We start from the raw sequence: 14,452 nt of genomic DNA on the forward strand, positions 1-14,452 counted from the left end.
CAGCGTTTTGCTCATTTTTCGCTTGACAAGCTTGACAAATTTCACTGTAGTAAATGCGACTTGTTAACACCCTTACCGAAATATTGTCGTATTGATTGCATAGAACATTAGGCTATCAAGTTAGAAAGTTTAGATTCGCTTTAAATAGCTATAAGAAATTTGGATGTCGAATGGAAAAAGTAATTATAAATACAACTTAATATTTTAAGCTTTAAATTTTAAGCGTTTTATTTAAAAAAAAATTTATTTCCAACTTGTCCAAATTTTGTTAAATAATTTGGCAAACCCTATGTTGTGTTTATAAGAGCTTTCGATATCCATCTTCTTTATTTTGTCCTTATATTGATATAGTCCTAAATGTTAGCGAGGCCGGACTGCGTGTGAAGATCAGTCATAGAATCCGATAAGTGAATTGTAAAATAGTACCAATATTAATTGCAATTAATATTATAACAATACCTTGCGCTTCTCATATTTATTACGTTATATAGTAAGCCCAAAGAACAGGAAGGGCAGTAAGTCTTCGATATATTTATAGATAATTTTCCACCGTCCATTCACGCCGTTGTCCTGGCAATGGCGTCGATGTCAGTGTCAGCGTTAACGCCAGCGTCGACGTCGGCGCCAGCGTCGTCGTTGTGTGTTGGCTCTCGCAAGTCTTCTGGCGGCGTTGCTAGGCTGGTGGGGCTGTTGGGTGTAAGTTTGGTTGCTTGGTTGCCATTGCGTCAGCGTCGCTGCTGCTGACGCTGGCGCTGGCGATGCCGCGTCGTCGTCGTCGTCGCTCGCGTTGTTACGTTTTCGCAGTTCGCTTCTTGGCAGTTGCCCGTTTGCTGTTTACCGTTTGGTCAGCGCTCGTTTCTCGCGTTTTTCGCGTTTTTATTTTCGCGTTTCTCATTGTTATTGCCGTCGTCGTCGTCGTCGTTGTTGTTGTTGTTCTTGTTATTGTTGCTTTTGTTGCCTTTCTCGCCAATAATGCTTTCAATTGCACAAAACGCTGTCCAATTTATGATGATATGATATAAGTGCGTACGAATGCCAAATGCTCAATCGGGAAAACAGCAAATAAATAAACGGTTTGTCAAACACGTTGCAACAACAACAGAAACGGCAGCAACAACAAAAGCAACAACAGCAACAAGAGGAAGAACAAGTGCAAGTGCAATAAGAAATGTGCTAAAAATGTACGCAAATAGCAAATATCGAAAATGCGACAACAACAAACGAGTGTTGTTTTCTCTTGTTGTTATGGTCATTCTGCCCATCGCCGTTGCCGTTGCCGTCGTCGTCGTCGTCGTCGTCGTTGTCGCTCTAGCCGATGCGGATGATGCACGGACATCTGCCATTTGGCACCTGGCACCCAGCACTGAAACGCTGAAACACTGAGACCCGCCCCTGAACCCACCCACCGACTCACTGACGCGCGCCACCTCATTTTGTGCCGAGTGTTTGCTAATTTTATTTTGCTGCTGCCTCAGCATAATTATTATTGAGCCTCCATCGATTCGCTATTGGCTTGGCATTGTCTCTGCTCTCTCGCGTTTTACTCGCACTTGGGCTAATTCTTGTAAACTGGGCAGCACCGCCTCACAACGGCAGGGCTTTTGCCATGGTGACGCATGCGACAACCTACAGAGTGTAATGTAAAAAGAAAACAAAAAGCACGCTTACGCCCTGCTCAGCCGAACGGAAAGCGGGCACAGCAAAGGGCGCAAGGAGCAACATTCGTATGCGTGACTCATGCATGTGAAATGGGAAGGAGGAGTGGACACTCACACACGCACGCACACACACACACACACACTCATGCACAATAGGTGAATAGCTATGTGCCGTTGCCGCCTTGCCGGCTGCTCATTTCGTTGCTCTCTCGTTTTTGCTCTCTCGGAGCAGTCTTCAAACAATTGACAACGAATCAAATGAATGTCAAATTAGAGAGCACAAACAACTACATTTGATTTCTGGTCGTGCTCTTCGCACAGGCCAACTTCCCCTTGGGTGGCAGAGTAAGAGAGAGCGAATGAGTTGAGTTAAGGACACTGGCAACAGCAGTAACCATGCGGCTCATGATCACACTGCGAAAGCCCACCTCCACTTGCGTCTAGCCACTTACTACATTTGGGTAGTAGACGCACCTGTAGTCAAGCCAATTTGCATTGCATTGCCACGGCTCTTGTTACCTTGTTACCTGTTGCTCTACTGCTCTACTTCCCGGCATCCACAGTTGGCGCAGCGCCACCTGCTCCATCTCCACAAAGCGACGCAGACTCTGAATGACATATTCATGTGAACCCTTGCAGGCTTATTTTTGTCGATAATATTTTATGTGCTTTTACACGTTGATATACCCTACATGAATTTCACTATTTGAGGCAAAAACTATATATTAATATTAATATTACAATACTAACACAATTGTAGCAAAGGTAACCCCACATATTTTATACCCTGTAAGATCTATTGCTATAAATATACGCAAGCAGTATTATATAGGTATTTAAGAGTAGAAAAAAATAAAAAATAAAACAACTTTCTCCTAAACCTTTTACTAAGATGTGATGTTCATTGAAGATATTTGAGCTATCCCAGATCAAGCCAACGTCTTAATGCCTACTACAATGTCGTCTAGCATACTGTGTAACCAAATGATATGTACGGCATTTGGCCTAGTTCTCATCTTGCACTTTTCATGCTCAAATTGCACTTCCAAAAACGCAATGAGACCTAATTAACACCCTTGAATCGTATTTGTCGATAGTAATCAGAGAATATTGTTTAACAACAACAACAACGACAGCAGCAATGAAGGAAAATAAACAAATATTGGAAATTAATTCACATTTCAAATTGGTTCTCCCATTGTTCGCCAAGCACGAAATATTGTTCTAACAAGAATTTTAAATATTTTAAACAGATTTCCGTTTTCTGGCTTTTGCCTGTTGTTATTGTTGTTGGAATAATACAGCAGGCAGCTACAGTATTCACGCCTTACAGTCACTTTCTGAGTGCTGAATTAAGCCAATTAAGTTACGTTTTTATGGAACGCAACTTTCTATTAGAAGAGCATCTTTCACTTTAACAAGACATAAAATAAATGAAAGGAACGTCTAAATATCTTCATCCAAAGTATTTGAGGAATATCAAAAGTTTATCACTTACTGTTGTAGCAAGTGTCTACTGTACATCGGGGCGCGATAAATAGCCACCGTTGTTTACAGCTCACGAAAGACAAATCCGAAAATCCAAATCAAAGGCAAAAGCGTATACACTTTATTTATTACTCATGCGCCGCGTGGAACCAATCGTCCAATAAATTGATGAAAAACATTCGCGGCCTGCACAGCTGTTTTTCTAGCTGTTCTCATTGTTGCTCTTCTCGTTACATTGTTGTTACTATTATTAGAATTATTTTACCCTGTATCTTAACCCCGCTACCATTTCTCTTACGACGGTGGCGACGATGACAATGATGGCAAACCGAAAGAATATGAATATCAATTGATATATATGAACATATATTTATGCATAAAGATAAGAGATGGTATGAGAGATGAGGAGTTGAAGAGGCAGCTAGCTATATAAAGTCGCCGTCATGCCCGGCACTAGAAAAGGCAGCGAGGCGGGGCAACGTACGCGCCAAAGACCGGATACACTCGAGCTGGGTGTGCTGAGTGCAGATATAAGACAGCAACAACAGCAGCGGGAGCAGGAGCGAGAGCTGGAGCTGGAACAGGAACAACAGGAACCGGATATAGACCATTGGTCAGCTGCTGCCGCACAGCCGACGGCTGCAACGACGCGTCGCAGTCGCTGGTTTAACTTTGCCAGTAAATCGCGACGGCGACGACTGCTACGCTGTGAGGAGGAGCAAATGCAGCTGGCGGTAGAGCCAGAGCACGAGCATGATCTCGAACAGCAACAGGTGCGCCTGGCCCAACCGGAGATCACGAACATTGGCAACTCAACTCTGACAATCGCCTCGCCCGCGGCCACGCACATCATGCCGGCAGTGCCATCGTCAGCGACTGCGTCGAGCCACCTGGCCGATAGCTTCTACAGCTTGGCTAATGCGGACGCTGGGGATGAGCCCAAGGCCGTCGATGTGGAACAGCAGTACAAGGAACAGCCGCCGTTCAAGCCGCGTCTTTCCGTGCTACAACGGTTCGCCAGCTGGCGACGCAGTGCCCCGGACAGCCTGCCCAGCCGTCGTCACAGTCGCCTCCAAAGCGGAGATCTCGGCTCGCAACCTCAACTCTCGGCTTCGGCGTCGGCTCGTAATCTGCGGCGTCTGTCGCAAATGCGACGTCGCCGCAGCTCATACTACTTCTCGGGTAAATGGGAACGGGGTTGTAGCTAATAGAACTGAGCCCAATCTTTATTATCCTGGTGAATTTCTCAGCTAATCTAAGCTCCTCCTTTTCTTTCTCTTGCAGATAATGAACGCAGAATCCGCGCTAACGACAAAGATTTTAACTCTCAGTTTAAGTATCACGTAAGTGCATTTCAGAATCTTTTCGACCTTACAGCTGAGTTGAATCGATTTATCTGATTGTCCGATGGAAAACTATAAAATCGATGGACATGCTTGGTATCTTACATCAATATATAAAAATGTCTTTTATTCCCTTCCCGCACATAGAACAACTACATCAAGACATCGAAGTATACCCTGTTGACGTTTCTGCCGTTCAATCTGCTGGAACAGTTCCAGCGATTGGCGAACTTTTATTTCCTGTGCTTGCTGGTGCTCCAGCTGATACCGGCGATATCCTCGCTGACTCCGGTGACGACAGCGATTCCCTTGATCGGAGTGCTGACGCTGACTGCCGTGAAGGATGCCTACGACGATATCGTAAGTATATATGTGAAATATATATCGGTATATGGAACTAAAGGTATCCATTCCTTTTCCCGACAGCAACGACATCTGTCCGACTCGCAGGTGAATAACCGCAAGTCGAAGACCCTGCGCAATGGCAAGCTGGTAGAGGCCAAGTGGTCAGACGTCCAGGTGGGCGATGTGATTCGCCTCGACAACAATCAGTTTGTGGCCGCCGATATAATGCTGTTGACGACATCGGAGCCGAATGGACTGTGCTTCATTGAAACGGCCGAACTGGATGGGGAGACGAATCTGAAGGCTAAGCAATGCTTGATCGAGACAACGGAGCTGGGCGAGCAGCACGATCTGCTGTGGAACTTCAACGGCGAGATCATCTGCGAGCGACCCAATAATCTGCTGAACAAGTTCGAGGGCACCCTCATGTGGAAGAATCAGCGCTTCGCTCTCGACAACGACAAGATTCTGCTGCGTGGCTGTGTTCTGCGCAACACGCAGTGGTGCTACGGTGTCGTGGTCTTTGCCGGCGTCGACACGAAGCTGATGCAGAACTCGGGCAAGACGCAGTTCAAGAGCACTGGAGTTGATCGCCTGCTCAACTTCATCATCATTGGGGTTAGCCACGGCATATATATCCAAGCAAACTATCGTCGATTCACATCCTCTCGTCTTTTCCTGCAGATTGTGCTCTTTCTGGTCTCGATTTGTGCGCTGTTTGCGCTGGGCTGTGCCATCTGGGAGGGCCTGATCGGGCAACATTTCCAGCTATATCTGCCCTGGGAACACATCATACCACAGGAGATGGTGGCCTCCGGTGCCACGGTCATTGGGCTGCTCGTTTTCTTCTCGTACGCCATAGTCTTAAACACAGTTGTGCCAATTTCACTCTATGTTTCAGTAGAGGTCAGTGCTTAAATTTTAGCTATAAGCAATACATAAATATCTTGAAGGCATAACTGTTAGCCTATCGAATAAGTTAGAAAGTTCTTAATTTTCTATTTAATATAATTTAAATTCTATTCATAGCTAGGGACTTGTCTTTAGAACCCGTTCCTTTTATATTCGGTTTGATTCTAAGCTCATTTGGAAACAACTCGTAAATAATTCTTTGGTATCACTTTAAGGAATATGTAATTGGGCGAAAAATATGAAAGGATGTTCTAATATGGCTTTAGTTCTTTTTGCTAATTTGCCAGAAACAAGCGCGTTGTTATGCCTTCTCAAAATGTAATTTGAAACTTAGAGCCCAGCCTTGAGCTACTTTCTATATATAGATATATGAACTTTGTTTATCTATGTGTGATATTTGATATTTTGAATTTTTGCCTGTGCAGGTCATACGCTTTGCTCAGTCGTTCCTCATCAACTGGGACGAGGAGATGTATTATGCACGTACTCAAACATATGCCAAAGCACGCACCACCACGCTCAACGAGGAGCTGGGCCAGATACAGTACATCTTCTCGGACAAGACGGGCACCCTCACGCAGAACATAATGACCTTTAACAAGTGCAGCATTAACGGGCGAACCTATGGGGATGTCATTGACCTGCGCACCGGCGAGCTCATTGAAATAACTGAGGTGAGTTCCCCCTTCTCCCATTTAGTTTTCCTTTTTCCCAATTCTGATTTAACCACTTAAACACAATACTCTAACAATACAATCCTCTGTCCGGCCATGGGGCATTGGGTGACTTTGTGTGTGGGGAGCGAAGCTTAATTGGGTGCTGGTCCCCTATCTGTGTGTGCATCTTGTATGTCTGTGTGTGTGCACTGTGCAAGCCGGCAAGCAGCCAAGAGACGGAGTACAGTCGCTGCCTTTCACCTGTAGCCTTAAGAGCAAACACTGGTCAGCAAGTGCAAAGCTTACGCGAAGTGGAAGACTTGAGATGTTTTTCGTACTATGTAGATGACATATATAGACAACGTGGATTGCAAGTGTTAGAGTCTTGCACATGTTATATTACAGATCAGCTGTATATCTGTTACACAACTGTCCAAATCATGTTCATAACTGTGATTCATGAAAAAGCGGCTATGCAAGTGTTATACTCTAGTTATATATATGTTACACAATCCAATTTGAATAGAGAGCTTAGATCTAGTTTCTTTTTTAATTTAACAATTTCGATTGAGATCTTTTCGATACCAAATTTGAGCTAGTAAAAATTTAACAGTAAATTATTATGGGAATAAACTTAACAACATATATTGAAGAGTTGTTCCTTATAGCCGATTCAGTTCAAATCAAATAGCCTGTTAGAGAGTTGAATTATTTGAAAATGCTCTGCGAATAGAAAAACGTTGACTAAGCACGAATAGTGCATGATAACTGCTTGCATTGACTGGGGCAACAGAGGTCGCTGCGACTGCGACAATTTGCAATGGCAAGAAAGCTGAAGCACTGTAGTCCATAACTCGTAGATATTGTGTGTCTTTCTATTTAATTGTGTGCCCAGCAAGCCATCAACTCACATTACTCGTTATAGCAGCAAACACTTTTCCAAACTTGCAACAGCAACAACAGCAAAAGCAGCAACAACAGCAAAAGCAGCAGCGGCGTCAACAAGCGCAGCAGCAGCAGCGCATCGACGGCAGCCACGCCCACAGCCCCGCCCACCATATTAGTGCACACAGCCGAGGTGCATGCGAAGAAGAGCGCCTTGCTAGTCACCCAAGACGGGGGCACCCAGCTGGCTCACAGTCCGGAGGAGCTGTGTGGCCGTATAGCCAGCGAACAGGCGACGCCAGCGATCAGCACAATGGAGAATCCGCTGGCACGCAAGCAGGTGCACTACCTGTCGCCCAGCCGAAGTGTGGCCAACGAGGACGACGTGGACGATCCCGGCGGGAGCAAGGAAGATCCCGGCAGCCGCAGCCCCAGCGGCAGTCCCAGCGCCAACAGCGGCTTGGGTGCCTGCTTCACGCGCAGTGGCCAGCGCATGCGCCGTCAGCTTTCCGGGGGGCTCTCCACGAGCTGCGCCAGTGGCAGCGTCAGTGGCGACAAAGTAATAATCTTGCATGACAATCAACCAGAACACGAGCACCACCACCAACAGCAACAGCAACAACAGAAACAACAACACGAACAGCAAACTAACCGCAAGCTGGTCAAATTCAATTTAACGCCATCTGCATCATCCGCCACCGAATGCGAGACATCAGCCATTGACAGCAACAGCGGTTGCTGCGCTCCATTTCGACCGCACCACCACAGCCATAGAAATAGAGAGAGAAACAACAGCAGCCGCAGAAACAGCAACTGCAACTGCAACAGCAGCACCAACACCAACACCAACAGCAGCAGCAGCACCACCACCACCACCACTAACGCACACCACCGTTATCTAAGCACCCACCGCTTTGCCACTAATTGGAGTTCGTCCCACCAAAAAGTGCACGTATGCATGTTGTCCACTTGTTCGCAAACCAAATCCTGTCTAGAATTATATGCATAAATATATAATACGATATGTTGGCTTTCAGTGTTACCCCAACTGTGAGTGTGTGTGTGAGAGAGAGTGCGTGTTTGTGTGAGAAAGTGTGTGTGTGATGAGACCCCGTATTCAGCTTGATCCAGTTGTATAGGCTATAAGCTTTGTATACATATTTCTGTGCTTAACTGGTTATACGAATATACATATATACAACCATAAATACACACAGATGTATATCGATATATAACTGCTTTAGCTGAGTAACCCCAGTGCTAAGTAATTAATGCATAGCTTATTCGAAATATATCGCAAAGCTTCTTATCCGTAGTGTCCTACCAATATCCTAGCTTGACCCCAAATCGTGTAAGGTATCAATTAACTCGAATATCGTATAATGGATTTTCAATGTTAGCATTCGATGAGTATCGTATGTGAATTAGTATTTACTGCATGCCGAATGTCGTATCGCGTATTGTGTCGTTTATTACCGTTGGATATATTCTAGCAGTGTATTTTCGAATGCTTGATAGCATTATTGAATATCGTAATTCGTGTATCGCATTTGGAGTTGACCAAATGTTGAAGCCATATTTATGTGTATTATATAACATCCTTATCGAAACTAACCACGCTATCTAATTCCCAGCTAAGCTATAAATCTCTTTAAAATCTCTTTATCGTATACTAATTTGAATTTGGTGCCTGCCTCTGCTTTCTACCGAGATTAACTGCTTACAAGTATAAACATTTATCTTACTGAAATACGCTAACAAGTCACTTGAAATGCTCAAAGTTCAATGTTCATATGGAGCTAGTCGAAAATAATCCTATTCGATCCACTTTTAGATGCTCGAACCGGTTGACTTTTCGGCCAATCCGCATCACGAGGTCGACTTTCGCTGGTACGATCGCACATTGCTGGACGCGGTGCGGTCCGACGAAGAGCACTCGCAGAACTTTTTCCGACTGCTCGCCCTGTGTCACACGGTCATGGCGGAGACCGTTGACGGTCGCCTGGAGTACCAAGCGCAAAGTCCCGACGAGGCGGCCCTCGTCTCGGCCGCTCGCAACTTTGGCTTTGTGTTCCGCACGCGCACACCGAACAGTATTACCATCGAAGTAATGGGTCGCATAGAGGTAAGTGGTGTACTGAGTAACTCCTCGTACCGAATATCGTATACCGAATACTCGCAGGAATACGAACTGCTGCACATACTCGACTTTAACAATGTGCGCAAGCGCATGTCCGTCATCCTGCGACGTGGCAACTCTGTGGTGCTCTATTGCAAGGGCGCTGACAACGTGATATACGACCGCTTGCATAGCGGGCAGGAGGATCTTAAGGCACGCACCCAAGATCATCTGAATGTGAGTACTCATTGTCGTAAATTGAATATCGTTCAGCATAGACCTCTAACAGAAATTTGCCGGAGAGGGCCTACGCACTCTGGTGCTGGCAGAACGCCGCCTGTCAGAACAGTACTACAACGACTGGCGATCGCGACAGCAGGAAGCGGCGCTGTCTATGGACTCGCGCGAGTCGAAGCTGAATGCCGTTTACGAGGAGGTGGAGAGCGGCATGCAGCTGTTGGGAGTGACGGCCATCGAGGACAAGCTGCAGGATGGCGTGCCCAAGTCCATAGCGAATCTACAGAATGCGGGCATCAAGATCTGGGTGCTCACTGGCGACAAGCAAGGTTCATTTAATATTAACTCTTAGCCAATTGACCAATGCGCTTAAACACTTCCATTCTCTTCGTAGAGACGGCTATTAACATTGGCTACTCCTGCCAGCTGCTCACGGACGAGCTCGTGGACGTCTTTATTGTGGACGGCAACTCTGTCGAGGAGGTGGAGAAGCAGCTGCGCCAGTTCAAGGAGTCCATAAAAATATTTGATCGCTTCCGGCCAGGCGGTAAATGCCACAATTTAAAGTTAATAAATCCACTCTAGCATGAGCGTATTTCGTGCAGGTACCGAGGCAATGAATCACTTCAATAGCGACAGCAGCATGGATCCGATGAGCGTTGCCATGACGCAGACATCAGCATTTATGCAGGATGCCAACGGCTCGACCATGCCACCGCCGCCAGCCATATCGGTGGTTACCTTTAGGTGGGATGCCAAAATTCAGGATAATAAGGGCGGACCGGACAGGTAGAGGGCACTCCAAAAGCAAATTTCCAAATTCTCAATTCAAGCAAAGATATAAAAATTTTAAAAACAATAGAAGAAATCCCAAAATAATTAATTAAGATTCTAGATGCAGTGAAGCTAAACCAGATATGACACCAAAGCGCAGCTAGAAAGTCACCCTGTATTTACTGCTAACTCTATCAGTGTATCTATGTATCTACCTCTCTATATCTCTCTATACATACTTTTTTAATTTATTTATTTCCTTAAGGTTTTATTAACTAGTTTTGTTTGTAAACAACAATATCTGATTTTTCTGTTTTTCTGTTTTTCACGTACCATTCCGTTGTCTCTAGACTTCTCTTTCTTTCTTTCTCTTTATCTCTCTTTCTCTCTCTCTCTCTGTTTCTATCTCTCTCTCTCTTATTAGCAGATTTAGCTTTAAAGTAATTATTTTATAGGCTTTAGTTTATTATTATATCGTGTCTTTTGATTGGTAGAAAGATCAAAATGCAAAAAATTACGTAAAGCCAAAATAGATCAAAACAATTATTACTTAATGTATCTTTTACTAGTAAACCCAAGGATGTTACCCTCTATTGGTACTTGTTCCGCCCGTCAAGTAAACAAAAACAAAAAACACAATTTTTTATAATACAAACTGTTTTCTGTTATCTTCATGAATATAATCAAAAATTAATGTGCATTGTTTGAGTTCTGTCAGTTTTGTCATCTTAATCATATTTAAAATACGTACAAGAAAAGAAGGAAACTTGCAAGTGTCGTATCAAAACATAAACTAAACTTAAGTCCAAAAGAAATTCAAATTTAGGCCAAATTAAAACTTACATTTCTCATGCTGAAAATAGAATTCAAATATCGATCCTTAGTTTACTCGTTGTTTTTGCTGTAGTTTTGCTCACATCTAATACCATTTAACTCAATTTCAAATCTAGAGCTATACAATTATGTGTCTAGAAATAAATATATCGAATATCGTATAAAGTATACCGTACATCCTACATCATATATGGTATATATAAATATATGTGAATCAATCATCGTATTTAGTATATCGTATGTCTTATACCATGCATCTTATTCGTATAGTGAGATTCGTATACCATGTGTTCTATGTCGTACATCGTATATTGTATATTAAATATCGTCGTATATCATATATCGCATATCTTAGCTTGCTCTCCCTCTCTGTTTAACCCTGTAACTTCTTTAACTGCTTTCCACATGTATAGTTGACTGTTGTTCTTGTTTACCTATTTTTGTAATTCATCCAATACAATTCATACTATTTACATACATTACACACTTGCAAACACCACGCACGATTCGTTTGAAACTTTTCACTAATCTATGCCGTATTTATCTCACTCTCTAAAATTCACACTCACGAACAGCGCCGAGTGCAATGATATCTTTGGAGATCCTGAGAAGAACTCGGAAGGAAGGCGCACTGCACCCTCGGTAATTGTGGACGAGAATACTGGCTTCGCTCTTGTGGTCAACGGCCATTCGCTAGTTCATTGTTTGTCGCCGGAACTGGAGAGCAAGTAAGTAAAAATTATAATTTTGCGTCTGGTGTACGCCTATGCAGACCACAGTAAGCAGCCTCCTGCGTTACTTCATCTTCAGGATGAACTTTAAGTTGTATTTGATAATGCGACTCAGTGTCCTCTGGTATAGAAATGTCTGCTTTCGAAAGCGGGTTTTTAAAAGTGTATGCTAATAGATATAGACATTCTGAGAGATATATGTATGTACTTACCATACCTACCTATTTCAGTTTTATTAATGCACTGTATACATTGATCGTTCAATTGAATTCTTCTTCTAAATTTCGTTTTCTTTTATCTATCCTGTGACTTACTATCTTCTTTTTGACCTGGGCGAGCTCTGCAGTTGCACATGAGGCTCCTTTTGAAGTCATCTAGATTATACTTTGCTCACTCTCTCAACTCTTTCACACAGATTCCTGGACATCGCGTCGCAGTGCAAGGCGGTAATTTGTTGCCGAGTGACGCCGCTGCAGAAGGCGCTGGTTGTCGAACTCATTAAGCGTGCCAAAAATGCTGTCACCCTGGCCATTGGCGATGGTGCCAACGATGTCTCCATGATCAAGGGTGAGTCCACACCCATACACACACTCACATACCTAGTTATTTAAACATTGTCTTCTACTCTCCAGCTGCACACATTGGCGTGGGCATCTCGGGCCAGGAGGGCCTCCAAGCGGTCCTCTCCAGCGACTATGCCATTGCCCAGTTCTGCCACCTGGAGCGTCTGCTGCTGGTGCACGGACGTTGGTCCTACTATCGCATGTGCAAATTTCTACGCTACTTTTTCTACAAGAACTTTGCATTTACGCTGTGCCACTGCTGGTATTCCCTTTTCTGTGGCTTCAGTGCACAGGTGAGTCCCCAGGCGCGCTTATGTCTATACGCATAGAATACACGATGAATGTGTATGGAAAATCGCGGTGATCTGCTGCTAGCTTGTAAAAATCAAAATTGTATAAATTATACATGTAATTTGATGTCAGAGTGGCCGCGATAAGCGATGAGATGCTATAAGCGATCTGCAAAGCGATGACATGACAGAGTGAAAGCTATACGTAAAGAGAGAGAGTGTTAAATTTTATTCTCAGTCGCAATGCTTTCATGAAAAAAAGCAACAAGATCCATTCAATAAATGAAAACCGTTTGAAAACTCATTGCTTTTATCCAAATTTAAGACTGTATCCTGACAGATTTTTTATCTATACACGAATGTCCATCTATATACACGAATGTCCAGCGATTCAGAATCGCTTTCTCGCAACTTGTCTTTCTTGTCGCTTTGGCTCTCTTCTCGCTTCGCTTGCACTCCGACAGGTTTTAAGTGATTACATGTATATCTGCATGTAGAGTTTTCTCGCTCGCTCTTGTTGCTCAATATTATCGCGTCGCTTATCGCGGCCACTCTGACATCAGCCTAACATTCTAGAAATTCTGGATGTTGTCTCGACTGCGAGAGATGAATGCAATTCGATAATTGTTAACATTATTCAATTTATTTTCACGACACATCATTATGTATTGAACGTATATTCATTCCTATATAACATTTATAATAATAATATCTTTAATGCTCTCAGACCGTGTTCGATCCCATGTTCATATCGGTGTACAATCTGTTTTATACATCACTGCCAGTCCTGGCACTGGGCGTCTTTGAGCAGGACGTGTCGGATAAAAATAGTGTGGAGTACCCACGACTATATACGCCGGGCCTGAAGAGTGAGCTGTTCAACATACGTGAGTTCATCTACAGCGTGCTGCACGGCGCCTTCACGTCGCTCATCCTGTTCCTCATACCGTATGGCGTTTACAAGGACGGCGTCTCCCACAATGGGTACATACTGAGCGATCACATGACACTCGGCGCTGTCGTGGCAACTATACTGATTGTGGACAATACGGCACAGGTGAGCACACCCGACTTGGTGCGTGGTATCAATTTACAAAGGTTCTCTTTCCATTGTCCATTTACCAGATTGCGCTCTACACCTCGTACTGGACTATAGTCAATCACATAACCATATGGGGCAGCCTCATCTGGTATTTCGTGCTGGATTACTTCTACAACTACGTAATTGGCGGACCTTATGTAGGATCCTTGACGCAGGCCATTAAGGATCTAACCTTTTGGATGACCATGCTAATCACAGTCGTTATGCTGATGGCGCCGGTGCTCGCCTACAAGTTCTACTTGCTGGACGTCCACCCCAGTCTCTCCGACAAGGTGAGCAGCTGCCAGAAGAAGTGTCTTTTATTGATTCGCTTAACCTAAATTTGCTTTACAGATTCGTCAAAAGTCCCTGAAGAAGGTGCACTCGCGCGTCTCCAGCGATGTGCGCCGCACTCCCTCCTCGCGCCGTGGACGCCGGTCCGTGCGGTCGGGCTACGCATTTGCGCATCAGGTAAGTGCAGATGAGGCTTGATCTCATTTTTGCGGCGCACCCACACGTATTGCATATATTTTTTT

At 44.2% G+C, this 14,452-nt stretch overlaps 1 protein-coding gene and 1 long non-coding RNA gene across 15 annotated transcripts in view; one reads left to right on the forward strand and one right to left on the reverse strand.

Annotated features, from left to right (window-relative positions):
* The window catches only part of ATP8B (ATPase phospholipid transporting 8B), a 49,134-nt gene that overhangs the window by 32,995 nt on the left and 1,687 nt on the right, over positions 1 to 14,452 (forward strand). For 3 of the 14 annotated variants that reach the window (XM_089475787.1, XM_089475785.1, XM_089475786.1), the window contains 17 exons: positions 4,431 to 4,489; positions 4,637 to 4,849; positions 4,916 to 5,452; positions 5,519 to 5,740; positions 6,172 to 6,420; positions 7,328 to 8,239; positions 9,122 to 9,412; positions 9,470 to 9,643; positions 9,696 to 9,972; positions 10,038 to 10,190; positions 10,249 to 10,432; positions 11,827 to 11,979; positions 12,398 to 12,549; positions 12,615 to 12,838; positions 13,563 to 13,892; positions 13,961 to 14,209; positions 14,271 to 14,387. In XM_089475787.1, the coding sequence (XP_089331913.1) occupies positions 4,431 to 4,489; positions 4,637 to 4,849; positions 4,916 to 5,452; positions 5,519 to 5,740; positions 6,172 to 6,420; positions 7,328 to 8,239; positions 9,122 to 9,412; positions 9,470 to 9,643; positions 9,696 to 9,972; positions 10,038 to 10,190; positions 10,249 to 10,432; positions 11,827 to 11,979; positions 12,398 to 12,549; positions 12,615 to 12,838; positions 13,563 to 13,892; positions 13,961 to 14,209; positions 14,271 to 14,387 (4,496 nt within the window). Of the gene's footprint in view, positions 1 to 729; positions 845 to 932; positions 1,182 to 3,481; positions 4,329 to 4,430; positions 4,490 to 4,636; positions 4,850 to 4,915; positions 5,453 to 5,518; positions 5,741 to 6,171; positions 6,421 to 7,327; positions 8,240 to 9,121; positions 9,413 to 9,469; positions 9,644 to 9,695; positions 9,973 to 10,037; positions 10,191 to 10,248; positions 10,433 to 11,826; positions 11,980 to 12,397; positions 12,550 to 12,614; positions 12,839 to 13,562; positions 13,893 to 13,960; positions 14,210 to 14,270; positions 14,388 to 14,452 lie in introns of those variants that run through there. The other 11 variants (XM_089475782.1, XM_089475780.1, XM_089475781.1 and 8 more) reach the window with 11 other exon arrangements.
* LOC149268136 (uncharacterized) lies at positions 203 to 672 on the reverse strand. Its single transcript, XR_016271317.1, has 2 exons — positions 460 to 672; positions 203 to 374 (listed from the first exon to the last, which is right to left on the reverse strand). It is a non-coding gene; the product is annotated as an uncharacterized LOC149268136 (long non-coding RNA).

The sequence above is a fragment of the Drosophila arizonae genome, chromosome X (assembly GCF_054131065.1).
Source record: "Drosophila arizonae isolate 15081-1271.41 chromosome X, UAZ_ARI_1.0, whole genome shotgun sequence".
Classification (NCBI taxonomy): domain Eukaryota; kingdom Metazoa; phylum Arthropoda; class Insecta; order Diptera; family Drosophilidae; genus Drosophila; species Drosophila arizonae.